General features: G+C 34.5%; 3 protein-coding genes across 4 annotated transcripts; 1 reads left to right on the top strand and 2 right to left on the bottom strand.

Moving 5' to 3' along the window:
- Positions 1-1,283: 1,283 nt before the first annotated feature.
- Positions 1,284-6,869, top strand: LOC140968965 (acetyl-CoA acetyltransferase 2). Its single transcript, XM_073430169.1, has 14 exons — positions 1,284-1,422; positions 1,860-1,924; positions 2,780-2,878; positions 2,986-3,159; positions 3,246-3,351; positions 3,698-3,836; positions 4,446-4,523; positions 4,606-4,671; positions 5,169-5,254; positions 5,761-5,860; positions 5,950-6,060; positions 6,162-6,203; positions 6,333-6,419; positions 6,595-6,869. Exons 2-14 carry the CDS (start codon positions 1,885-1,887, stop codon positions 6,682-6,684), a joined length of 1,218 nt encoding a protein of 405 aa, XP_073286270.1. The 5' UTR covers positions 1,284-1,422; positions 1,860-1,884; the 3' UTR covers positions 6,685-6,869.
- Positions 6,870-7,406: 537 nt separating this feature from the next.
- Positions 7,407-13,787, bottom strand: LOC140968932 (ribulose-1,5 bisphosphate carboxylase/oxygenase large subunit N-methyltransferase, chloroplastic). The gene is made up of 12 exons (XM_073430105.1): positions 13,302-13,787; positions 12,425-12,588; positions 12,240-12,323; positions 12,033-12,090; positions 11,537-11,590; positions 11,236-11,307; positions 11,077-11,157; positions 9,648-9,820; positions 9,426-9,528; positions 8,725-8,856; positions 8,480-8,602; positions 7,407-7,617 (listed from the first exon to the last, which is right to left on the bottom strand). Exons 1-12 carry the CDS (start codon positions 13,695-13,697, stop codon positions 7,531-7,533), a joined length of 1,527 nt encoding a protein of 508 aa, XP_073286206.1. The 5' UTR covers positions 13,698-13,787; the 3' UTR covers positions 7,407-7,530.
- Positions 13,788-18,695: 4,908 nt separating this feature from the next.
- On the bottom strand, positions 18,696-25,132 carry LOC140968959 (long chain acyl-CoA synthetase 8-like). 2 transcript variants are annotated; one of them, XM_073430158.1, is made up of 12 exons: positions 24,881-25,132; positions 23,565-24,119; positions 23,290-23,370; positions 22,827-23,099; positions 22,272-22,403; positions 22,019-22,192; positions 21,662-21,891; positions 21,407-21,524; positions 20,141-20,272; positions 19,920-20,054; positions 19,449-19,655; positions 18,696-18,981 (listed from the first exon to the last, which is right to left on the bottom strand). In XM_073430158.1, exons 2-12 carry the CDS (start codon positions 24,072-24,074, stop codon positions 18,817-18,819), a joined length of 2,157 nt encoding a protein of 718 aa, XP_073286259.1. In that variant the 5' UTR covers positions 24,075-24,119; positions 24,881-25,132; the 3' UTR covers positions 18,696-18,816. The 2 variants fall into 2 exon arrangements, with proteins under 2 accessions (XP_073286259.1, XP_073286260.1); XM_073430159.1 differs by lacking the exon at positions 24,881-25,132 and adding an exon at positions 24,546-24,563.
- Between the last annotated feature and the right edge of the window lie 1,270 nt (positions 25,133-26,402).

The raw sequence follows: 26,402 nt of genomic DNA, 5'->3' as shown, positions 1-26,402 counted from the left end.
TTTTTTCAACTATTTTATTATTATAATTAATTATCGTTGATTTCTATGGTAGAATCAGTGGTATTTTTGACCCATATATACCCAAAACGTTAGGAAGTTATTTATTTCATGTTTTTTCGCCTACCACACTAATTAATAGACTAGTGGCGATGGGTACACACGTGTTATGTTAAAAAATTGTGCGAAATAAATATATTAAATATATCGAATGGCTCAATTTATATTCAATAATAATTAATAATAATAACAGCGACAAACACGTTGTGTGTGTGTATATATATTTCAAATGTTTCAATTCAGTTACTATGTTCAATAAAATTAAATATACGTCGTGACATGATTTTTTACACATCATACTCTATTAAATATGTATTAGGATTAAATATGTGAAAGAATAGTTTTAAATTTTTAAAAAAAATTCATAAAATATGATTAATATTCGACCATCTGACTTTTTTTTTTTTTACGAGAAAACTTGCATTCTTTAATCAATAATAAGAGGTCATCAATTATAAGTTTGTCAAACCAGAACGGAAAATCATCCGACACCCAAAGTATTGGTGTAGGAGAGGAAATAGAAAATTTTTCCAGAACATGTGACACTTCATTAGCCTATCGTTTGATATGGTATAAATGTGATACCACCGGACCCTTCGTAAACTCTCCGATATCTGCGCAATGGTTCCTATGTATCCAAAATCCTCATATGATTTGGTGACTGTTTGCACCATCAATAGAAAATCTTATGTAACATGGACTGCTTGATAATTTCTATCACGTAGAATCTTTAGTCCGTCATGTAATGTTATCAATTCTCCATGTATGACCGATAAGGGTTGCTTGATTTTCGGGCCAAAAGCGCATATAAGCTTTCTTTGATGATCATATGACTTTATTAACATTATAGATATATTGATATGATAAACTATTTTAAATAAAAATGTAAAACTTAATTTTACTTTCACGATAAATTTTACAATTTTTCATTTGTTCTTGCTAAGTCCAGCTTGATTAATTAGATAGAAAAAAATAAATATGAGATAATAAATTGAAATATAAATATAATATTACAAAAAAAATTAACTTTAGATATTATTAAACTTAAACCAAACTCGAAACCATACATTTTCATCCTTCCCATTTGACAGTAACTAAATAAATTAATCGAAATTAATTTTAACCTGTAAATAAAAGTGCTAATCACATGAATCAATCTGTTAATTGAAAACTCCTGGTAGGTGAAGGGAAAAACACGCTTTTTTACTGCGTAGCTCGTAACTAGTGAGAAGCATGAAAATTCACTATGCAGAGTGGGAGCCTCGTCACTCACCACTATATATATACGAGATATACACCAAACTTTCAGTGCTTACCATTTGTAACTGTTGCTCACTTTCTCGTTTCTGCCGCCCGTTTCTTTAGGTATCCCGGCTTTTACATTTGATGAGATGATGCAAATTATCGATACTGAATTGTTTGTGTTTGTGTCCTTTTTGGTTTCTATGCTTGGGAATGGATCTAATTTTTGTATCGGTGATGCATTTTTAAGCTTTCTCTGTACTAGATCGTATTGTGTGACAGAGATCTGCAATTTTGCTCGTATATTATCGTGTGAGTGAATGAATTGATGAGTCGGTTGTGTTAATTGCACGATAAGAATATCGTTTTGTTTGTGGATCCATGACAAGTCGGGAGTATATGTCACCGAATGTCTACTCAGTCATGTAATGTTGTATCGTAAGCTTCTTCTTTGTTTTTGTCTTTTTTTGGTAAAATTAAAGCTCGTGCTGCATAACGTGTTCTTCCTATATAGTATGTAGTCTTTGATCGAAATAAATTTTTTTGATACTTCAAAGCAGAATTTAAACAAAGGCTAAGTTGATCATGGCTCCAGTAGCAGCAGGGGATTCAATTAAGCCTAGAGGTATCTTTTTACTATATATACGTACTATTGCAATTTGCAAGCGTTCGTTGCTTCCATCCCTCGGCTTTTTTTACTGCGTTTGGGCATGCATGTGTTTTTCTGCTTAATCTTACTTATTTAGTTTTCCAGTCTCAGTTTAATGTTTTCCTCATTTTCCTTTCTTCATTAAAATATTGCTTTTCTTTGTGCCCAAGACTCTTCTGAGAAACTATTTTGCTCCTTCAGAAGAAATTTTTGATAGGAAAAAAATTGTGTTGATATCAACAAAAATTGATATGGTGAAGAATAAAAAAATTTCATTAAAAATATATAGGCGGCAACTATATGCTTTAATGTTCTGATTTGACTTCTCTAAACATGGATTTGTTGAATGGTTGAATTGTTTTTGTCGAGAGGATTTGGAACTCTTGAATACTTTGCGAAGTCTTGGCTTTCTCCCTCTCTGGGTGGGTATCATTCTGGTCCAAACATTGTCAATTCTTGTTGTCTCCAATGTGGCCGAAAATGAAGAAGAATCACTCATGTTTATAGCCACAGGCCCATAGCCTTCAAACCTTACCAGATTTGGTTAATGGGCCAGTTGGTTTTATACTGACTGTCATTAATAAATCTATGGATGGAATTTTTTTTCAATTACTGTTATGTCTTGCACTCTTGCTGATCTATTAAAAGCTTGAGGTGCATAGCAGTGATAATTTTTAACAATTCAATACCTTTGAGAATAAGCATTCTAAATTTTATCTGGTTTCTTTATATCTGATGCAACACATTTATCTTTCGAATTGTGAATTCTGCTAATAAACACTTGCTACCACATATTTGCTTGCTTTCATCTGATCTATGAAATATTAATAGATGTCTGCGTCGTTGGAGTTGCCCGGGCACCAATGGGTGGATTTCTTGGTTCTCTTTCGTCATTATCAGCAACAAAGCTTGGGTCTATAGCGATTGCAAGTAACATTACAAATCTCTACACGCTATCTTTGAAATGGAAATGTGATGCTTTTGATTATAAGATTTGTTGTTTCTTAATAATGTTGTTTTCACCTTCTGGATTTTAGGTGCTCTGAAGAGAGCAAATATTGATCCATCACTTGTACAAGAAGTTTTCTTTGGAAATGTACTCAGTGCAAACTTAGGACAGGCTCCTGCCAGGCAGGCGGCATTAGGTGCAGGGATCCCGAACACGGTGATCTGTACCACAGTCAACAAGGTCTGTGCCTCAGGGATGAAAGGTTTGACACATATCAATTGATGCTTGAACAAAAATCTACTAATGCATTTATCCAGGAGAATGTAAAATATTCCTTTTTCACTACAGCAACAATGCTTGCTGCACAAAGTATCCAGTTGGGCATCAATGATGTTGTTGTGGCTGGTGGCATGGAAAGCATGTCTAATGTCCCAAAGTACTTGGCAGAAGCAAGGTTGGTACTCCAGAACAAAGTGGCTTGCTTTGTATTTCTCTTGCAACTTCTCAGTAAAAATGATCCTTGGATTGAAATCGAAACTGCAATCTGCTTTTGTATTTTGGGTGTTTTTATCAATCCTGTGTTATTATCATTGTACTTTTTCATATTCTTGTATAACTTTGACCAAAGATTGATGGTTGTCCTGAAGCCAGCTTTGATATAAAGCACCACTGATTTCTTAAACAACAAAAAAACTTCATTCTTTTTTGTATTACTGGTAGAATGATTGGCAGATGATTAGAGTTTTGCGTCAACGTGATTGAATTTGTGTAAATATTTGCTGGATCTCTTTATATTTCAGGAAGGGATCACGACTTGGACATGATTCCCTTGTTGATGGAATGTTGAAAGATGGATTATGGGATGTTTATAATGATTTTGGCATGGGAGTTTGTGCTGAATTATGTGCTGAACACCATAATGTTACCAGAGAAGAGCAGGTACATTTATATTATTCCTTTGGTTTGATGAATATATTTGATCTAGTCTATGTCAAAAAAATACCGCAATGTTTGTTTTGTGTTGGGAAGTTTGGGAGATAATGCTTTAGGAGAATGAAGTATGTGTTTGGTTTTTTTAGAGAAATCAGAATAGCAGGACAAAATAATTTTAAAATAGTATATTTTACATTTTAATATAACCTAACAGTAAAATGTTCTTGGAAATGACGAAAGCTTTAGTTAAGAATAATGATTATATCGGGAGATTCAACAAGGGAAATTTTGATTTGGGAAAAAAGAAGGATACTATGTGTTTATATTCTTGGGGTGAGAATTTGTTTTCGGAAACAAAGTTAGAGTATTCATCTAATCTATTTACATCTAATCTTTTTCACGGGGATCTTGGTTAAGTCTCCCACCATCTGCTACTTTATTTTGTTTATAAATTTCACCTCCTTCTTTGGCGGTTTTAAAAAAAATCTATTCATAAAGGGAAAATAGGTGACTATACTGAACATAACCATTTTGCTTTCATTCTTTGATTTTATTAATTAAAAAATATGCCGCTTATGTCCAGAGGAGTTGATACTTAAACACTCAATCTCACAGGACAATTATGCAGTTCAGAGCTTTGAGCGTGGAATTGCTGCTCAAGATGGTGGTGCTTTTGCATGGGAGATTGTTCCTGTAAGATAATAAGATAATAGTTTGTTGATGTAACTCATTTTTTCTTATATTGTGCATTATAAACGTGATCTTGTGCTTCCAGGTTGAAGTGTCTGGGGGTAGAGGAAAGCCATCCACAATTGTTGACAAGGATGAAGGTTTGGGAAAGGTGAATTCACCCAGCTGTTCTTTTCTATGAATACATTGGAGCACAAGGTTTTGTCTTTCGGTTAAGCCTAGATTTCTCTTAATTTGGTCACTGTCGTCAACCCACTCCTTGACAAGTGTCCCAACATAAATATCAGAAATTTTTTAAGGTTTATTAAGTAATCAAACACTTTAAAGGATATCCAAGCAGTAAAGGTAGTAGTTAAAAATTTTAGGGTCACATTGTTGACCAAACAAAAGTCAATCACTATGTCCAAGAAAAAAGATCATTCCCGCCTTCCCCCCTCCTGATGTGGTAGAGTTTTTCTGCAACTGTTGCGCCTCCAAAGAAAAAGCAGGTTTTTCATAGGAAATATGGGTGGGCATCCACCCTCAAGTTAGAAAGATGAAGAGTGTTATCTTTTGTGTGTGTACATCCATATGCTAGATTCTTATGATTTATACCTGCATTTCTTCGTAAAAGAGATTGTTTTTACTAACTGTTTTATATCCTGTCAGTTTGATGCTGCAAAATTGAGGAAACTGAGACCAAGTTTTAAGGAGACAGGTGGTACAGTAACAGCAGGCAATGCTTCTAGCATAAGGTCTTTTGAGCTTCATCACTTTGTGTTGTACTACAATGTAACAAAATGGAGATTTTATAACCTTTTTAGTGAGAATGGTTGAAAATCCTTTCCCTCTTCTATATTAATTATGGATTGAAGCATAACCTCACATTTAATTTTACACTACTTTTCTGTATGGCTACATGATTATTTTCCGCTTTTGACGCTGTTTTCATTGGTTGCAACTTGCAAGTAAAATGGGGTAACAGAACTAAGTGTTTCATTGCAATTTCCTTGGAAATATCAGTAATTGATATAAACATACTGATATTCCTTTCAATTTTATTCAAGGAATTTCATGTTTACTGCAAATGTGTCACTTCGATTTAATAAAGGGACTGAATCCAATGCTAACCGGTCTTCCAAAATCATGCTAATTATCTTGGCGTTGGGTAATTTAAATTCACATTTAAGCCTTGTTTCTCAGAATGTTGAATGGTACTTTCTTTGTTTAATCAACAGTTGACATTAAATTTTATTTTCAGCGATGGTGCTGCTGCTCTCATTTTAGTCAGTGGAGAGAAGGCTGTGAAGCTTGGTCTGGATGTCATTGCAAAGATCTCGGGATATGCTGATGCTGCTCAGGTAATCTTGTGTGTTTATGACCTTTGAAAGGATCTAAAAAATTTGTTGTTCTCATTTTAAGTCTCTAAAAACGGGAGCACATTATGCAGGCACCTGAACTATTTACAACTGCACCTGCACTTGCAATTCCAAAAGCAATTTCAAATGCTGGTTTAGAAGCATCTCAAATAGACTATTATGAGATTAACGAAGCCTTTGCAGTATGCCATTAAGCACCTTCATTTGCCTAAGTGAGAAAATAGTTTTCTGACTATGAATCCGTTGTTCTCACTTAGTGCTCTACCTTGTGATCCTCGTGTAGGTTGTTGCTCTTGCAAATCAGAAGCTTCTTGGTATTGGTCCTGTGAGTGTGCCAACTTCAAACTTTCTCAACTCCTCCCCTAAATTCCGTTCTTTGCAAAATGTCGTCAGCCCGTTTGGCCATATATCATGTAACTACCAACCTTGAAATTCGTTATGAAATATTTTGCAGGAAAAAATTAACATTCATGGTGGAGCTGTAGCCTTGGGCCATCCTCTAGGTTGCAGTGGAGCTCGTATCCTGGTCACACTTTTGGGGGTATATTTTCCCTTTTACCAAGTATTCAATTAATTTGCATTATTCTTCTTGAAATTTGCGTGGATGCTGGTACTTGGCGGTCATCAAATGAGGAAGTGCTATTTGCATATTACAATGTTGCTGGAACAAGATAACATGCAAAATTCATTAAAATGACAAATTACTGTTGTCTTAGGTATTGAAGCAGAAGAATGGTAAATACGGCGTTGGTGGTGTTTGCAATGGAGGAGGAGGTGCTTCAGCCCTCGTTGTAGAGCTTCTGTAACCAGATATCCAGCTTTTTTTGGTACGTATGAGGTTTAATCTGCATTTGTTTGGCTCTATGGAAGAAGTGGACACTGAAGCATCTATATTTGTTTGTAACATCTCCAGTTTAGATTTGCATGTTTTTTTTATCGAGTGAGTTGAATAAATTGTACTTGATTGTTGAAGCTGATTAATGTTTTAATGAGTCACAATTTTGTGGCATTTAATAAGCAGATTCATTAAACAGAAATTGGAACTACAACTTGACCTCGAGAACATGTACTTTCACTTATTTGTTTATTTATAAAATAACAATAAAGATTTAAAATTCATTGATAGTTTGCAAGCTATCGAACAAATAATATAGTTATAAAACAGATAAGATCGTTCTTAAAATTCAGTAATTTCAAGTATTAATCAATGCTGACTCGGTTCATTATGTAATCCAAAGAGTTTGCAAATCACGACTTTATCTAATTGCAAACAAATTGAAATCTCCTGCAAAATTTCAAAAGAACCCATATTGGGTCCAAAATGCCGTAATGTATTAATAACATATTGGTAAATATATTAATAAATAATTAAACCGGCCACCTCTTGTTATCTTCTGTATTATCCATCAATATTAACATCATGCAAACATAGTTTTATATCAAATGGATTCCGAAACGTAGAAATTATGAAACAATTTTACGTTAGAGTACTATCAAATGACTGAACGTTATATCTGGATACAGAAAAAAATCTCAAGAAAGATCATAATATACGGCAGATAAATCTTAAGCCTCATCAACACTTATCCATAATCCATAAAGTACATACAATTTTGCATATAGTAGCCAACTCAAATGCTACATATGATTTCTCAATTGAATAACTTTCTGAAGCCGTTGAAAATCTTGAGAGCCCTCAATTCGCCACTTCTAATATCTCTCAACCTCCTTCTCAGTATCTGGTGTACAAAAACAAAAGGAAGTTGACGATCATCACATCAGTAAGAAACAACAAGAAGAATATCAACTTTATTTTATGCATAGGGTTGGTTGCAAGCAAGTTCAAGTAGCTCGAATAGCAACTTGAGTTCAGCAGGAGTATCTATGTTCAAAGCTCAAATACTGTTCAAAGCTCAAATACTCAAGCTTGAGCTATTGTTTTTTTTATTTTTAAAAATCATACAACCAACATTTTCCCATTTATCTTTTTCATACGTTACACGTGTCAACAATTTAGGTTTATATAATTTAAGGATAATCTAGTTAATGTATGCCACACTCGAGCTAGATTGATACTCAAAAAAGTCGAGCTTGAGTGATGTTAAAAATCCTAGAATCAAGTTTGAGCTTGAAAATTACTCCTCAGCCAAACTCAAGCATTGAATTTGATGCCGAGTTGAGCTCGAATGCACCAACCCTGTTGAAGCATATGTATCAGTGCTTTGTACACTTGCAAAAATGAAATGATTAACATTACGTACGGCAGTGTGTTCTATTGATAAATGATGTTGAATCCAAAGTAATCTGCTATGACATTGTTTGAACATTGAAAAGAGGGATGATTATACGTGTTATCTGTGCTTCATGCATTTGAAAAGTAATCAAATGACAGATTATACGTATATTCTGTGCTCCATGCATTTGAAAAGTGATAAAATGACGATTAAGGAAAAAACGAAAATAAATTTTTCAGAAGAACTATTGCTTTAAAATAGACAGAAAAAAATATGCAGGATTTGAGTACTCCCAGTTAATGTATTATTTTGTTTAGATTGTTAAATAAGAGAAGCTATTAGCCGTCAAGATCAAGAGACTTCTTACATATTGTGCCCGGAACAATATTCTTTGTTCGCTTGTACATAAATCCACTGCTAGCTGTTTCAAGAACACTTTTCGGTTCAAGAGTTTTGGATTTGTCACATCTAAATCCATTGTTCCACTTTCCTGTCATATAAAAGGTAAACCGAGTAATCTATTAGAACATATATTTAGTGAAAAACCCTAATATACACTTGCCATAAAACGCTGTTTAATTATTGCTTTGGGAAGAAATATAATGTACTTACTTGAAGAAACTTGGAATACTTGGATATACCAGCCTCACAAGCATCCAAAATAAATTGCAGTGCTTCTTCTTCTATTTCAGGATATCTTGTATCCTTCTTCGATGTAGTCTTATTTGATGCTGCAGCAGCCATCTGTAAACGTTTGTTGTGAGAGTTCTCTTATTATCAAAACCTACAGTCTTTATCATGCATGTGGCACCAGTCAGATCACGTTGATCTTTTGGAGGTCATATATAAATCTATTTAGATCCCGTCCAAGTCATCCTACTTCATTAAGGTGTAAGTCTGATTGAACCAGTTCATAAGTCTATTGAGTCACTCAACACAAGCTCAATTGAGTTTGAGGTGTTTTGAGATTGAGTACGAGTTCACATTTACCTTTTTAAAAGCTCTTGAGCAGGCTCATAAGTTTAATACTAAATTTGTAATAATTTTATAATAAAATTTTTACAACACAGTTCGTGAAGTTCACAAGCTTGCCAAACAACATGAGCCAGCTCGCGAGCTCAAGATCTTGTGCTTAAACTTCTCAGTGTTGAGCACAATGAGTTTAGCTCGAGTTTGATTTTCAACTCAAGCTTGAGCATGTGAAATGGCACAAGCTCAAGTTACTTACACTTCCTAAATTTCAACGTAGCGATGCTCATGTGCTTGTGTTGAGTATAGCAAGGACAAAAACGCACTCAGATAGTTCATCTGACCTCATCAAACTGGCTTCTCATACTCGGTGGGCTTACAGCTAGACAAGCGTATGCCATCAATTCCACCGGCCAACCTGTTATTTGTAAGGGATAACAATGTGACCTGTTACAGCAGATGGTAATTCACAGATAAGTATCTTATTGAGGAATCGTATAGAAAACATATTTTTGATATGAAATTTTGTTCCAGCAAGAAAATGAGAGTCATTTTCAAGCACTAACGCTGACAGGCCCTGCTTCTTCAAAGCTTCAAATTTCTCGTTGTAACATTTGTCTGATTTTTTTATTGACAACGACAACTCAACCGAGTCACGAGGATTGGTGCCTTCTCGAGGAACAAATCCATAGGAAAGCAAAAGCTCTCCATTAGATTTCCTCCCATACGATATAAAAACCTGCATAAAACCATGCACAACTTACATACCAAAGACACTATTGCCTCATGTATGATCTTATCATCTGATATATAAAAGAAAATCTGATTATCTTCTATGCTTGTTGTTTGAAGATTTCTGTGATCATTCAACAAAAGAAGGGAATTTACCCTGAAAAAAACTACAAGTCTACAACTACAGATTATCTGGCACGCATAAAGTTTCAAATAGAAATATAAGCAAACTCTTAAAGAGAACCCAAACATATTTAACTCAACCCCTATCCCACGGTCTTAATAGTAAAACAGATGAAAAAAGGGTAAGCTACAAAAACACCCTCATATTTTTTATAATTTTCAAAAAACCCCATGTGAAATATCAAAGAAAACCGCTTGCACTTTTAATCTGAAGGTGAAACCCCTAGTAAAAAAATTAACTAAGTTATCCTATGTTAAATTTTAAAAGCTAAAAATAAATTATTTGTAACTAAAACTTCTCTGAAACATACTTTTTGTGAAACATGTATTTTTAAGTGTCCATACATGGATGTATGCGAAAACTGAAGTGTCTGAAATTTAAAATGATTTTCGAATGTATCAGAAAAATATATACAACTCTTTCTTTATTGTTTATAACACATTAAAAGTTTCAAAGATTTTTTAAAGATTGATTTTGCCAAAATCAAGTAGAAAAAGAAATATATATTTTATTGCATTCAGAACTCCATTTTAAACCTAGAAAATTTTTAATTTTTTTTTATGTAATTTCATATATAGGAGCTTTAAAAAATGTGTACCACAAAAAAATTATGGTAGGAGATCTCAACTACAAATTTATTAAAACAAAAGGGGTTTTAGCTAAATAAATTATTGCATAGGGGTTTTAGCTAAAAATTTAGCATTACAAAGGGGTTTTAGCTAGTTAGTTTTTAGCAGGGGGTTTCAATTTTTAGCTTATTGACTTTTCATTAAGGGAATTTATGAAATATAAAAAATAACACATGGAAGGTTGATGCAATTTATCTAGGAAAAATTGAACATGAATGAATTGAGAAAATACTTTGATCTCTTTTACTAAAACTACATCGATTCATTTTAATGGAAAGCATTTGTTTTACCAAAATGATTTAAATTATGATCAAAACCGAAATACATGGACATTGGGAATGAATATAAGCAAAATGGCATATGATGTCCGAAATGATCGAGTTATTCCTGAAGTTGGTTACTCATGAATGCTGATAAAAATGATAATATTAACACGCTGGTAGCTCGTACCTGCTCACCTGGCTGATAAGCTCGATCTGTAGTGAACACAACTCCCCGAGAAGATTTATCGTAATCTAGAAATGTTTCCACCTAGATCAATAAAATAATCTATCAAAATTATAGATCCTGTCAACTACGTTTAGGGGAACCAAAAAAAAACAGTGATACCTCACAACTATGATTCAGCATATCTGCCCAAGGAACCAAAGCAACCCTTCCATCCATGGATGGTAACCGGACCTGTTTCCATAACAACCATAATTTTCATGGATTTGAGTTCAACTAGACAAATCTAAGAATAACAACATAATTGCATCTTACAAGGAGCATAAAAACCTTAGTAATCTATCTATTTTCGCTCCACTTCCTTTGACCTCTCGTTCTACCTCTGTCTCTGTTGGTGTGCGATTGTACAAATAAAAGCAATTTGAGATTAAACTGTAGCTTCCATAATAGAAAAAGCACTTACCAAGCGAGAGAAAAGAATGCCAAATGACCATTTAAATGTCTCCATGTTGAATACCTATTGTAACACCCATCATATGTATAAGCTCAATGTGTATACGCTAGAGCAGAAAAAATACAAGTTGCCAAAAAAAAATTATAAAATTCTAGCGCAAACTCAACCGCAAAAAACAAAGCAAAGATAATAGGACAGTGAATACCCATTGAAAGGGGAACATAACATGTGGAACTATCACTCATCATTTTGCAATTAACCAAAAAGAGACATTATAATCAATGGCATGGCCATAATTAATAACCAAAATTATCTTTTTATCTTCTCTTTGAACAAGAGTTTAGGACAAGGGCATGGGAGAGTTGAGCCTGACTCTTGCACCCCATTTATTTCTCTAGTTTCCATAATTTTGTCATATGGAAACTTAATATTTATCGAACAAAAAATTGATAAATGGTTTACAAATTTCAGTGTCACATATATAACCATTATAATGGATGCATACCTCTTCTGGGAATAAACTAGGATGCTTGGAAAATATCCTGAGTCTCAAGTCATTATACCTGCATAAGATATTATGATGTAATGAAGTAATAAGCAAGCACAAAAAAATTATTGAACCTTAAGTTTCATTATATAGCAATAAAACAGTGGCAACAAAGTAGATCCATATGTAGTTCATGTGCAGAGAAATAGAGAAAAGAACCCATACGTTCCAGTAACATCATTGATCCTTTCAATTGCCCGTTGTCTTATCTGTGAGGCTTCAAGATATCTGTCTAGCTCTGAGCGTGTCCTGAAATTACATGGAGTTGCTGTAGAGAAACTTTCTGAGCCTGGAGCAAATATAATATTGAAAAAAAACAAATATCCTTCAGACCACCAAATAAAGCTTACCAGTACAGAAGTGAATATGGTTGTCTCGGTAAGGCTGATATGTAGTTACTCCATTTTGAAGAGTTTGTTAGACTTGCCTCACTAATCAAGTAGGTGGCAAGCAGTGGCCAATCTGGTACGCTGTACTGTTTTAGTACCTCACCTGCCTCTTGATAGCTCCACTCCTGTCATTCACAGCTCCAAAACCAGAGTAGGGATAAGTCGGTAATACAGATGGTCAGACTATGTAATAAAAGAAAATTAATTCAATAGCAGGAAATAATCTAATTATTAAAGAATTAATGAATTTTCTTGGGGGAAGAGGCTATCTCACTAGGTTCTACAGGAAAATTTAAATAACCAGCTGCTAAGATGAAATACTAGCAGTGAGATAATGATATTATTTGAAAACCATTTATTTAATGGTAAATTGCTATTGATTTTTATATTTTAAACACTTATGCCCAGGATTTTTATATAGCCTCCAGAAATCAATTACCAAGAAGACATTATGGTGCGCAGTTTTCTTCAGAAATTATCTGTGAAATTTACTCCACGAATGGTTGCATTCAAAATGTACATTGTGATATATTTAATGGTCAGAAGAAAGTAAACAGATAGAAATCCTATACACTACATCACTACACATATTCCATCTCAGACACGTGATAATCTCTTAAACAAAATCTTCATTTTTACAAAGCATCATAACTAGGGAGGCAAGTTTTCTTTCATTGGGCTCTCCTCCTTAAAACACTCAAAGATATTGCAATCAAGGAGTTAAGTAACATCTCCACCAAATCAATTAACCACGCTCAAACTCAAGAGTGAAAAAAATCCAAATTTTCCTAAGACTGAATCAATCAAAAACCAAAAAGAGAGAACCATCAAAACGTACAGAATCAGCAGTGATGAAGAGCGAAGGAGGCACAAAAAGCAGTTTTTCACCCTTCCTAATATTCTTCATAGCCACCAGGCCCCGCTCCCCTACTTGGACTTTCTGTATGGCCATCTTCTGGCGAGGCAGGCCACAGTCCGACAGCCATTGCTGCAGAGCCGAAGCATTTTGTACCGAGTCAATATCGCAACCCCACGTAACGGCGGTGGTTCCGGCTGCGCTCTCACTGTCAGTAGCGGCCGTATATAATGATGAGCACCGAATCCGGTGGAATCTTTTGACGGAGCAGTGGTAGTGGGAACGATTTTTGGTTCTGCAGTGAGATGGGTTCTGTGAAAGGCTGGGAATCAGTGTAGTTTGGAGGATTCTTGAAGCATCGGCCATGGCCATGGCCATGGCTATGGCTTTGCTTAGTTACTGATACTAATGTTTCACCTTATCCTCTCTGTTTGTACATGATGACTCGCGCGGAGTGTCTGATTAATGTTTTAAAAAAGATAATATAAAAATTTAACAGCAATGATGATGGGGATAATAGTATATTGTGAAACAAAATAAAATTGTGGTATTAAAATGATATTAATTAATATTTGGTTTTTATGGGGCAAAAAGGAGACTTTTTGTCTTAAATAATATCTATGCTTACTTAAAGAACTTAAGAGTAATCACTGTCATTGTACATTTTTACGCTCATCTCAAATTATAAGTTTTTTATTTAATAAAAATATCACAAAAATCATTTAGTAAATTGTATCTAATATATATCCCTAATAATTAGTTGTGATTTTGAATAATGATCAGTAACATAAATTTTACTTATCTTGTAATATTGGTTGCTTTAATAAGCAGCCTAATTTTAAAACAAAAAACAACCTACCAAAATCTTCGAGAGGACGTGTTTACCAGCGACCCTCCAAAAAATGTTACGATCAAACTATGGTTTTCAAGTAAACTCCGATTTAATAGATGTCACCGAATATAGCGACCATACCTAAAGCCCATTAGACTTTTAGATGTTATTTGAGTTCAGCTGTTTTCTTTTTTCTCCACAAATACTCTTCAAGTCTTCATAGGAAAACAAAAAACAAAACCAAACACAAAAAGATTCCCAAATGAAAAAGTTAGTATACAACATCAACCAACCATTATATCACCACATAAAAAATAAAATGCATAGTGATGCCTGATCATAGTTTCTTGAATGGAAAAATGGGCATGTGATTTAAGTCGATACATCATGTTAAAACAAAGATCACTCAAGGAATACATATCGTGGCATTGCTTTCCTCTAGTATTATAGTTCATAGCATCAAAACATTTCATGAACGATATATCATTGATTGTCACCCCGGTTGAATAGGCGAGAAACAAGTCCAACCCTCCACCAAGGTGTCATGGGAAATTCCTCTTTCTTGAGGGATATAAGAGTAGGCTGACCACTCCGTCCAGTGTCAACCTCCGAGGCAACCTCTTTCCTACCTGTTGCTAAGGGCCTGCAGTTTATATTACAAAAAAGTTCAGCAGGGCAAGCTCAGGATAAGTGTCATTGAATTGTATATAGTTCGGTGTTATAGGGATCTTCCAATGATCATGCTTAATTAGAGATGGCTCATTTAACTAAATTGGCCCGATGAAGCATCAGCTAGACATCCTTCAAAATCAGGTTAAAATCAAAATGCAGTTCCAATTGCAAATTGCACAAGTTTTAAAGTGAAAAGATAATATTTCCGTCTTCAAGCAGCAAGAAGGCAAATGTAATTTGTAAGATTTTGTCATATCTTAAGAGTGAACAGATTTTTTCTAACTTGTTGATACTTTGCAATATAACAAATTCAAGTGCAACTCATTTCTGAAGAGAAACACAACATTGTGTTGATTTTCATAATTTCATTCAGCCCAATTAAAGTTGACCTGCTGCATAACTATAAATTATTATTTTCCAGCTAATCTGTACATTGGTCTGATTATGATTTTGTAAGTAAGGAATCTGAAACAGATGCCAGCAAGTTTAATCTAAATGTGCGAGCTTATAAACTTAAATCAAATATTCATGAAAACTAAAGAAGTTGAACCTTCTGCTGGCGAGATTAAAATAGCACTTAGGGATATTGATAATGACAATCCCCTGGACCTGATGGTTTTGGATATCTGTTTTTCAAGAAATCATGGGACATAGTTGGATATGATGTGTTTAAGGCTGTAGAAGAATTCTTTATTTCAGGGAAACTCCTCAAGCAATGGAATCACACTTCTATTGCTCTGATCCCTAAATCAAAGAATGCCTCCAAAGTTCATGATTTCCAGCATAAATCGTGCTGTTCTATTTTCTACAAGACCATTTCGAAAATATTCACTAATCAAGCACAGTCATGAAGCAACTTATTGACGATTCTCAAGCTGCGTTCATTCAAGGACGGTCCATTGTGGATAATATACATTTGGCTCAAGAATTGCTTCTTCACCGTACCAGGAAACATGTATCACCTAGATGAACTTTAAAAGAGGTTCACAGAAAGCTTATGATCTATCCATTGGGATTATCTTAGAGAGAAAATGACTTGTTTGCAGGTTGTTAAAGAAACTCAACTCTCTAGGCACTGTTAAAATCTCTTTAGACGAAAATTCAAGAATGACTAGAAATAAACAAACTCGTGGGCTCACATCAAGCACTGTTAAACTTTTCAGAGGGGTCTACCGAGGTACTTCTTCCCTGGCAAAGATGTGGTTCATGGCTATGACATATATCATTTTTCATATTTGGAGTGCAAAGAATCATTGGCTTTCTGAGAATGAATCTCAGAGGGTGAATGACATCTTCCGCAAAATACATATTTCTATTCAGTGTTGTATGAGGTTTTGAGTAATCTTTGTATGTTTGAAGTTAGTGGTTAGTACTTAGTTGTTAATTGAAATTTGAAGGAGTTGATGTTCTTTTACTTTTCTGGACATACCCAATTATTTGTTAAAAAAACGAAAGAAGTCATAGCATAAGATACGTACGCAGGAGGAACCACACCCTCATAGGCAAAGGTTGACACTCCTTGTCGCTGCTTATGCTTGGGATTCACAGAGCACAACACATAAACACGCCCACGTCGTTTCACTGTCCGACAAAACTCGCACATTTTTTTAACTGAAGAGCGCACCTTCATTCTGTAATGTAGTAAGAGAGATAAATAAAACTATCTAACCAAAGTTGCCAAATTTATGTCTACCCAAACTTTCAATAACTATTAAATTAATCCCAAAATTCCATCTTTAGCAGTGTACTGTCGGCACATACTACAAAAGAGCAAATTATATACCACTTTTCTGATGGCCAATGTTCAAAGTTCAAACTGTAGTTGGTGATGGAAGTTTCCTACTTTCATGACATAGAGATAGAGATACATCACCTTGTAACCAACCAAATTGTCACAATTAACTTTCAGTTGAACATCACACAATGGAGAAGTTCTAGGCGATTCCAAACATGTCATCACTCTCCTAAATATGTTTTTTCGTCAACTTAAAGCAACAGCATTTGAGAATATTATAAAAAAAATACAGCATTTGAGAATAGATCACGATCCTGCTTCGACTAAATTCATTTCTATTCCACCAAGTATGGAGATTGAAGATATTCTCCTCTTACTTATATTTTTTAAACAGGAAGCCTAGTTTTATCATGGAGATCCTTCAAAAGACTACATCTTGTTTATCAACTAATGCACCAACATCAAGAATTTAGAAATCAAAAGTACAGAACAGAAATAAAAAAACGACTCCTCTGCAATCACACCAAAAAGTTTCACTGGATTAAGCAATTGATTACCAAGACCAAGCATTTGCAGGTACGAAAATTCATTAATCGACCTCTCTTATATAAATAAAAATATAAAATATATAAACATATGAATGTTACTCAACCTCTCTTGTATGATATAATTGCTTAAAAGCACACTTTTTTTTGTATAAAATTAAAAGAACACTTCCCGACAAAAGCAAATGGGCATCATCTCACACTAAACACGATAATCAGCTAATAATATTATGACCCACGTAAATTCAATTTCTAGTGAAGTTCAAGGACTAGACATGAATGAAAACACCACAACAAAAAACCAATCTGAAATCTCAGCAGAAAAGGAACCATTTTGCGAACACAAGATTCTTGATAGATTTAGTACTCTATACGTTTAAAGTTTTTTAATCGATGAACTGAATTGTACCTTAAATCTTGAAGCTTTAACAAGAGTTCCTATGGAGAATGGAGGGAGCGAGGGAGAGAGCTGGAAATGAGAGGACGAAGAAAAATACAGGGGCCCAAGTAGACAGTTAGAGGCCCATAAAAATGGACCAAGCCCAGAAAAGCTTTCAATCAATCTATTTTTTTTTAATAAGTAAATGTAAATTATTAATTATTATAATTATAAAATAATAAAACATGTAAACTGTGCATATCAATAATTCATAACTCAAAATACATATAATTGAATTTTTCTAAGAATAGCATTAAGGTCTGATTTCTGCCTTTCATTATGTTCCAAGTGATGATGTAGTCATTTGAATATAAATTGATCGAAAAAAATTTAGTATAAAATTAAACAATTACTAAAGACTTTACCACTGTTCATATAAGTTAGATGCATCCCAAGAAAAATGATAACACTCGGATTTATGATAAGTCATAGCAACAAATTTATTGATGTGTTTCATGAAAAAAACTTGTGTGAGACAATCTCACGTGTCGTATTTTGTAAGACGGATCTGTTATTTGTGTCATACATGAAAAAGTCTTACTTTTTATGCTAAGAGTATTACTTTTTATTGTGAATATCGGTAGGGTTGACATGTCTCACATATAAAGATTCGTGAGACCGTATCAAGAAACCTACTCTTGTTTCGTTTGATAATGTAATTCGAATCCCAAATACTTTTTAATAAATCTAAAATTTTCAATTCAAACACATCAAAAACTCAACTTCAACGAAAAAAGTACATGTACTAATTGGTAAAAACTTGTGTTAGACGGTTTCACAGATTGTATTTTGTGAGACAGATCTCTTATTTGGGTCATCCATGAAAAAATATTATTTTTTATGCTAAGAGTATTACTTTTTATTGCGAATATCGATAGGATTGACACGTCTCACAGATAAATATTCGTGAGACCGTCTAACAAAAAACATAATCATGTTAATTTTGGAATTGGGAGTATTTATGAAGCGCAAATATACTACATACAATTATTTAACGAAATCCAAAACCACATAATTTCTGACCACTCAAAAAACAATATCCAATAAAATGCATGATTCACAAATATTAATAATTTTAATTGTGTAAAAATATACTTACCAAACAATTAAACATATAATCTCGTGACATTTCACATAGAGAGATAAAAGAGGATTTCGTTTCAAAAGTTTCATATAAAAGTTCAGATTAAATTTTCAAAATCAAGGTGACACGTTAAATATAAATACATAATTTCTCCACAGCAAGAACAAAGCATGATGATCAATAATTTGTTTCACTTGTACAACTGTTCGAGCTCATCTTTAAATTTGTTCTTCAATGACTCCCTCTTCAACTTCAGAGCTGCAGTAACCAAGCCAGTTTCTGGAGTCCACGGCTCCGGCAACAGCGTAACCTTTGCTGGAACTTCAAACTTTTCCAGTTTACCCGCCTTGGCTGCCTGCAAGTTATACCAATGGAATGAGTAAATGCTATGTCACAGGGATACAGACGTGCCAGTAACATTTGACAAGGATATGCTTTTGAAAAACGTAGAAACCAACGCTTGTCGTTCACTCAAACGATCTTTTTCTCATGTCCTTTCTTCTGGTAGGAACTTGCATAGTTTTTACTTCTGTTCACAATCGAGATATAACTTTGTATAATCCCGTACTATAATTTTTTCTTTTTAAATTATTTTTTTTCTCCCGTGTCTGCTCATCCCCATATCTGACCAAGAACCCAACACGATGAGTGAGCATTTTCAAAAAGTATATGGACTTAGACGGTTTAAAAGGCTGTGGGCTGATTATGTATGCATGCATTATGCAACAACATAGCAAAACTTTTAAGAAAAATCACAAATACCCAATAGAAACAAGAGGTTGACAAGGGTAAATATTCGATGGAAGTGAAATAGGAACAAACCTTGGAAAGTGATTGTTGAACCTCAGTCTTCGCTTCAGTTTTTTTGCACAGATCGGGAAAATCCTCATACTTTATTCCAGATTCACGGGCCCATCCCTCAAGAGCCTTACGTGAAGGCACCACGAGGGCCACACAAAAGTTGTGGAAGGGATCCGCGTAGACCATAAGACAATCAACATATGAGCTCGACGACACTGCTGCCTCAACCTGAAATTATCAGGCATTTGATGAGTCAAATTCTACTCAAATCAAACAAAATATCAATGCTAACGGACCTCATCCACTTAATCGATTCTTAACAAAAAGCACAAATACTAGATCATAACCTTAAGACGGAAGATCAAACCCAATGCATTAATATCATGTAATTAGCCAAAGATGAGAGATAAATCCCAAACAATAGTCTATCTGGCGACAGACCAACCAAGTTTATTACCTACTCCACAACTGGTTGTGAAACTGGTACATTACCTTTGCAAGAGAAATGTATTCGCCATGTTGAAGCTTCACAATATCTTTCTTCCTATCAATAATCTCAAGACATCCATCAGGGTGAAACCTTCCAATATCACCGGTGTAGAACCAACGCATGCCTCTCTCATCGACCTATATGAGAGAAATACATTAGTCAGAAACTAGAAAGAGGTACAGTGGTTGCTTAGTTAACATGTCCGCCGAAAGCAAGTTTGCACCTTGTACACCTCTTTAGTTTTGGAATCATTGTTAAAATAACCAGCTGTCACGCTGTGTCCACCAATAACAATCTCTCCCCGTGGCATTGGCTTATCTACAACGGTATAACCACCTTCTTCCCAAGACACGAGCTGCAAAGATAAGTACCAAAAAAAGAGTTAAAAAAATTGTGTGATTTCCAAAAAATGAACATTTCAAAATTACACCTAGTAGTTTCTTTTGCCTTTGCATTTTATAATTTTCAGCACAAGGTGTTAGCTATAGGCCCTCAGGACTGAAATGTATAGGGCAGCTTATTCGAGTTAACTAAAACTATCAGGTCCAACAAGCAGAAACATATAAAAAACTGGAGGTTTATAATTTTTTGTCACTCGCAGAGAAAGAAGGTAACACATTAATTTGCCTTGATAGTAAAATAAATTTAGAACGTAGTGTTAGTTTGAGGGCCAAATTTACTGAATCAGTAAAGAATAGAGAAATGAGAGTGTTATTCTAGTCTTTGCATCTTTGACCTCTAGTGTCCAACATCAAAGAGAAACATGTAACTGTGAACAAATTACCCCATCAAAAAAATATTGTCAACTGACTTTGAAGAACAACCACAACATTTGCTGCCTGATTGCAAGATAAGGATTTATCGAAAAGTAGATTACAACATATGACATATGGTTATGGGAGGCGCTCTTGAATATTGTTGTGAACGCAATATTTAATAGTTGGATGAAGAATGAATTCTATTAGGTCACGCTTGGTTCGAATGATGAGATTATTGAATTACAGGCAAATGAGTGATAAAAAATTATAGATAAAGATGTGTAATATCAAATATGTGAAGATAAAATAATGTTATGTTTGGCTTGAGTTTTATGAATATGATTAAGAAGAGTGTGACATTATGCCCAAAATACCCCTGGTATTAAGTAAGGAGGGTTTGACTTATTATTATGCGGGCAAAGTGCATTTTTGGTATAAAATGGGTGTATTTAATATATGGATTCTTAGTCCTTGGGTTAGAGATGGATAAGCTTAATTGTCCACCTTTACTACAAATTTGTCCTTCTTTTGGCTTTTGATTAAATGAGTTTAGTAAAAAAAAGTGAACCAAACTTAGGTTTAGACATAAAATCGTTCCTTTATACCACCTTATCTCTCACACCAAACACAGCCCAAGGATGATGCCTCAGATATTATTCACTTCGCTCACTTCAGCAACGAAAAACCCACATTTAAATTCAAATAACATTTGGTATCAACATAAATTTTACCTTGACGTAGCAACAAGGAAGTGGAGGACCAACACGCCCAACAGAAGGGTCATCCCACTCTGAAAAGGCAGCTCCCGCACATGTTTCTGTTAGGCCATATCCTTGACCAATAGGCGCCCTATAAACAGATCCAGGTGCAAAAAAAAATATCTAAGACAATTTGAAAAATGTAGACAACTCGTTAAGCGGAAACAATTGCACTGGTTGAGTGGATGCTACGATTATTTCGGTAAAGTAAAATTATAGAAGAAATACCCCATGCAAATATTGATAAATCTCTGAGCATCCCCAGATAAAGGAGCTCCTCCACAAAGCATAAGTCGAATTTCTCCACCAAGAATAGACCTTATCTTCTTAAAAACAACAATATCCCAAACGAGACTTTCTATACCCCAGGCACCAAACCAGCTTCCCTCGATAGTTGCCAGTCGGCGATTGTACGCAATATTGAAAAGTTTTTTCACAAAACCTCCCTTCTCATCAACCTGACACAAAGAAAAGGATACATATTAAAGAAGATAAAACTTAATCTCCTCCACTTTTACAACCTCATACACGCACACACACACACAAAGCATAGTGATGAAGAATAAAACACAGTTTGCAAAAGACCTTCTTCAGAACTCCGTCTCTAACACGGTCTAGAATAGCTGGAACAGCTGCCATCAATGTAGGCTTCAACGCAGATGCATCTCCCTGTGTTCCTTTTTTTATTTTGTTGGAGGTGTCTGTTAATGTCAGTGCCGAGCCATAGCCAATTGCGGTACCTGCAGTCAACATCACAGTCTAGAAGAGCACAAAATCTTAGAGCTAGAAGAATTATCATCACTGACCGCAACAACAAAAACTTTAATTAACATGCTACCTCGGCAGCTAATTCAAAAACATGAGCTAAAGGCAAGTAAGCCAGATAGACATCTTTGCAACCAATTCCTGGAATGACTGTCATAACAGCAGCTGCAGTGGCTACAATGTTTCCATGAGTCATCATAACACCCTTCAAAGCAAATATGAATCATTAATAATCAGAGTTGTGAAGATTACATATGCATGTGAATCAGAGTTCATGTTAAAATAATAAAAAAAAAAATCACATTTTGAGAGCAAAATGTGGCAGAAAGCAGAATCAGCATTATTCAACATTTTCTCCAACACACTGAGTTTCTAACACCATATTAACTTCTCTTACAGACAACTTTTAAAATCATCTCATTCAGAAAACAGGTTACATATTTTTTTGTTTCAGATATCCCCTCTTCATGACGATCCAGAAGATGCAATTAAAAGGGTTTGTTTATAAACGTGCATTACAACCCATAGAAATTGATTTCCACTGAAGAAGAGCGTACTGCATTTGTGAACCAAGCAGTAGATTGAATTCAATGCATGTCCATCAGCATAACGACAATTTCATTCAAACCTTAGGAAGGCCTGTACTGCCACTTGTGTACATGATGACAGCGATATCTTTCTTGATGGGCAGCCTAGGACGAGAAGGATTATTGCTTCCAAGTTTTTCCACCTCCGAAAAAGAGAATTCCCTCCAATTTCCAATATCTTGGGAAGCATTGGAACCATTTGGCGTGTCTTCATCATCAATACAAATAACCTGGCTAATGGTTTTCAAACTAGATCTTACTGCTGCCAACTTCTTCAATTGCTTGGAGTCACAAATCACAGTTGATACTTGAGTCTGGCAAATATTGGAGAAAGTAAGTAATACTCGCTGATGGAGTTCTTACAAAGACGATTTCAAAACAAAATTTTACCCAACCGGGAAAACAACAAAAACCAAAAGCATACTAAAGTGAAGATACAAGATAAAATAATGCACATGGAAATTCAACAGGAAAAAAGTTTAGAAGTGAGGAATTGATTACAACCTCATTAAGTGAGTGAATTAGGGCGTCATCCCCTAAGGAAGCATAAATTGTAACAACAGTGATGTTCTGCCGGAAGCATGCCTGACACCAAAGAGCAAGAAAAATTGGTAATCACACAGAAAAAACTCGGAAACAAAAATAAAAAAGTCCAAAAATATACTCCAGAATTTCTAAGGTTACGAAAGGGCAAGTAAAATTGGTTATGTTACAGAAAAGAATCAGAAAGAAAAACAATATAGAAGTTCAAAAACCTACACGATAACTTTAAACATTACCTGAAATGCAATCATCCACTCTGCGCAGGTTTCAGAAAAAATTGCAGCACGAGTGTCCACATCATGGCTTATTTGAAGAAGACCAGACGCAAAGTTACAGGCACGTGTAAAAGCCTGCCCATAAGTTTCCCACTGGTACTCTCCCAAATGAAGTTTCTCGAATTTTCTCCCATCGCTAGCTGTTTCAAATTCCTTCCCAATTACTTTTCTTGTCCCAAGAAACTTTTCATGGGAATGTTTTTTACAGGACTGCTCGAACAAAGCCGCCAAAGTTGTAGCCCCTTCCCAAGGAACCTCGACCAATTTGGCAGATCTAGCATTACGCATTACCAAGTCAGTCTCACCAACAACTTGAACCGGAACACCTCTCTGCTTCGTCTTTCTTTTTCCCCCAAGGAGCACGGCAAGAAGTATAGGTATAACTACAGCCACGATGACAGCACAAACAGTTCCATATACACCATTATCTTTAAATGTCGAAAAAGAAAAGCCACCCCCCGCGTCGTCCATCTTGTTTGTGTTCAAGATACTTCTCTTTGACCCAGTCGCGATAAACTTTCGATGATCGACATTGAAACATTTCAAAAGGTTAGCCATATTTGGAGAAATATCAGAAACATGAAAATCAAACATCGTGTAGCTTAGTTAATATTATGTTCACGGAAAATTGCAAAAATATCATCATTACAAATTAAAATACGATCAGCGGATAATCTTATAAAGCAATTCAAAGCACACATATATGGGACCAGACTCTCCTTGGCACTACTCAAACGTTGTGTTTCAGACGAGATCCCCATAACTACTGCATGGGAACCAATTTCTTTCAAACGGATGGGTCTAGGCAGAACAAAGATTTGTAATGAGGAAAAGATTGAGGAGCAAAAACTACAATTTCGAAAAGATAACATACAATTTGGTTTACAGAGAAAACAGAACTCTTGCCCGACACAAGAAAGATTAAAACTAGAAAACACGCACCCAATACAACACATTCACAATAAAGCAGCTGATATGAAACTCAAATCATCCATGAATCAATTACCTCAGTCCATTTAACAGAAATTCCAAACAAGTTTCAGTTTTAATCCTGCAAACATCAAAATCGTGGAAAAAAGTAGGGATCTTGATGTATGCAAGCAATAATAACTGACTCACTCAAAGTCCGTCAGTGACCAATTCAATTCAAAAACGAAAAATAAAATGCAAGAGCTGATCACACAAAATTTCATTAAAAAACATCAATATCGCGATCATACACATGGATATAGATTAAGAACAAAAAAAAATCACTTTCTATGAAAACAATAACATACCTTAGTGGGATTTTGAAGATTTTGGATTTCTCAATCTGGAAAATTAGAAAGCTGGCAGCTGGATCGGGCAAAATTAGGAAACTTGGTGTGTGCAATAGTATGATATTAATACCAATTACCCAAGAGTTTGGTTTCGAATACAATACATATGTATTACTATTATATGTATGATATATGTATGTGTTTATGTCTATCTATCTCCAGTCCATTGGGGCGGGTGGCACTTTTTTCCCTGAGTAAATACAACGTGAAGGAGCTAATCGCATATATTGTGACAACTGAAGAATACAAAAGACATGAAATTTTAAAAATATTATTAGCCTCATATTTGCATTTCATGTTATAAAAACACACACATGTCTACCTTTGATAGACGATCTTATATCTGCTCTTAAAAACACAACGGTCTAAAATTGGATTTTCTGTAGTGGAATAATGTATAAAAATATTAGATCTTACTGCCCTCATATTTATCATAATAATGAAAAGTATTTTATCATAACAACGAGTAATAATTTTTATGAGTGACATAAATAAGAGATTCATCTCACAAAATTAAATCACTCTACATTCTCAAGAAAAAATATTATGATATAAAAAAATACACATTACACGTATTATGCTTATCTCACATCAAAGGATCTCCATCATCCATTAGTTTTATGTAAGATGCCTTTGTTTTTTTTTTTTTTTACACGAGGTTGACAATTAGAGAGTCATATTTTATTTCTTTATTTTTGTATATGTGGGAAACTTCTTATAATTCATACAAGTAAAAAAAGTTTTATTCCGAAATACACTTTTTGTCTGAAAATTAAATAAATTTTATTAAAAAAAATTATAAGTCGAATAAATTTTTATTATCTCAAATCTTAGATTGGTGAAGAAGGGTGTGAAATGGTTGGCACACAGCCCTATGGTATATATTAATTTTATCACTATTTTAATTGGGTACGTGTTACACCTCGTTTGGCTGATGGAAAGGAAGCTCAAATATGGTCCTAGAAATTACGAATAGCGGATGAGTCATAACACGTGGAGTGATATAATTTTATAGACTCGCCCAACTTCCAGAATGTGATCCGTCGATTTCTATACGTGTACCTTATGTATATTTATTTAAAAGTTTTTGGGAAGATAAATATTTTTATATGAAATAATATTTATTTTTTGAAAAATCCAAAATTTAATAATAGATTAATCTATAAGTTTATGACATGTGTTGTAGGAACAATAAATGCAGAAAAATTTAAAATAATGGATGTACTAAAATGAGAGAGAGAGAGAGAGAGAGAGAGAGAGAGAGGAGGATTAGAAATAACCTGACATGTTCATTTGATGATTGTACGACAAGGTACTTATTACTGCTAGACCAATGCCAGTAATAAATAGGATCCTCCAAAAATCGGAAAAAAGTTTATGTGAGGCGATTTCATGGATCGTATTTTGTGATACAGATATCTTATTTGGATTATCCATAAAAAATATTAATTTTTATGATAAGAGTATTACTTTTTATTGT

Source organism: Primulina huaijiensis, unplaced genomic scaffold (genome assembly GCF_012295235.1).
Source record: "Primulina huaijiensis isolate GDHJ02 unplaced genomic scaffold, ASM1229523v2 scaffold38877, whole genome shotgun sequence".
Taxonomy (NCBI): domain Eukaryota; kingdom Viridiplantae; phylum Streptophyta; class Magnoliopsida; order Lamiales; family Gesneriaceae; genus Primulina; species Primulina huaijiensis.
Note: the sequence above shows the minus strand (reverse complement) of the source record. Positions and strands in the feature narration are given on the sequence as shown.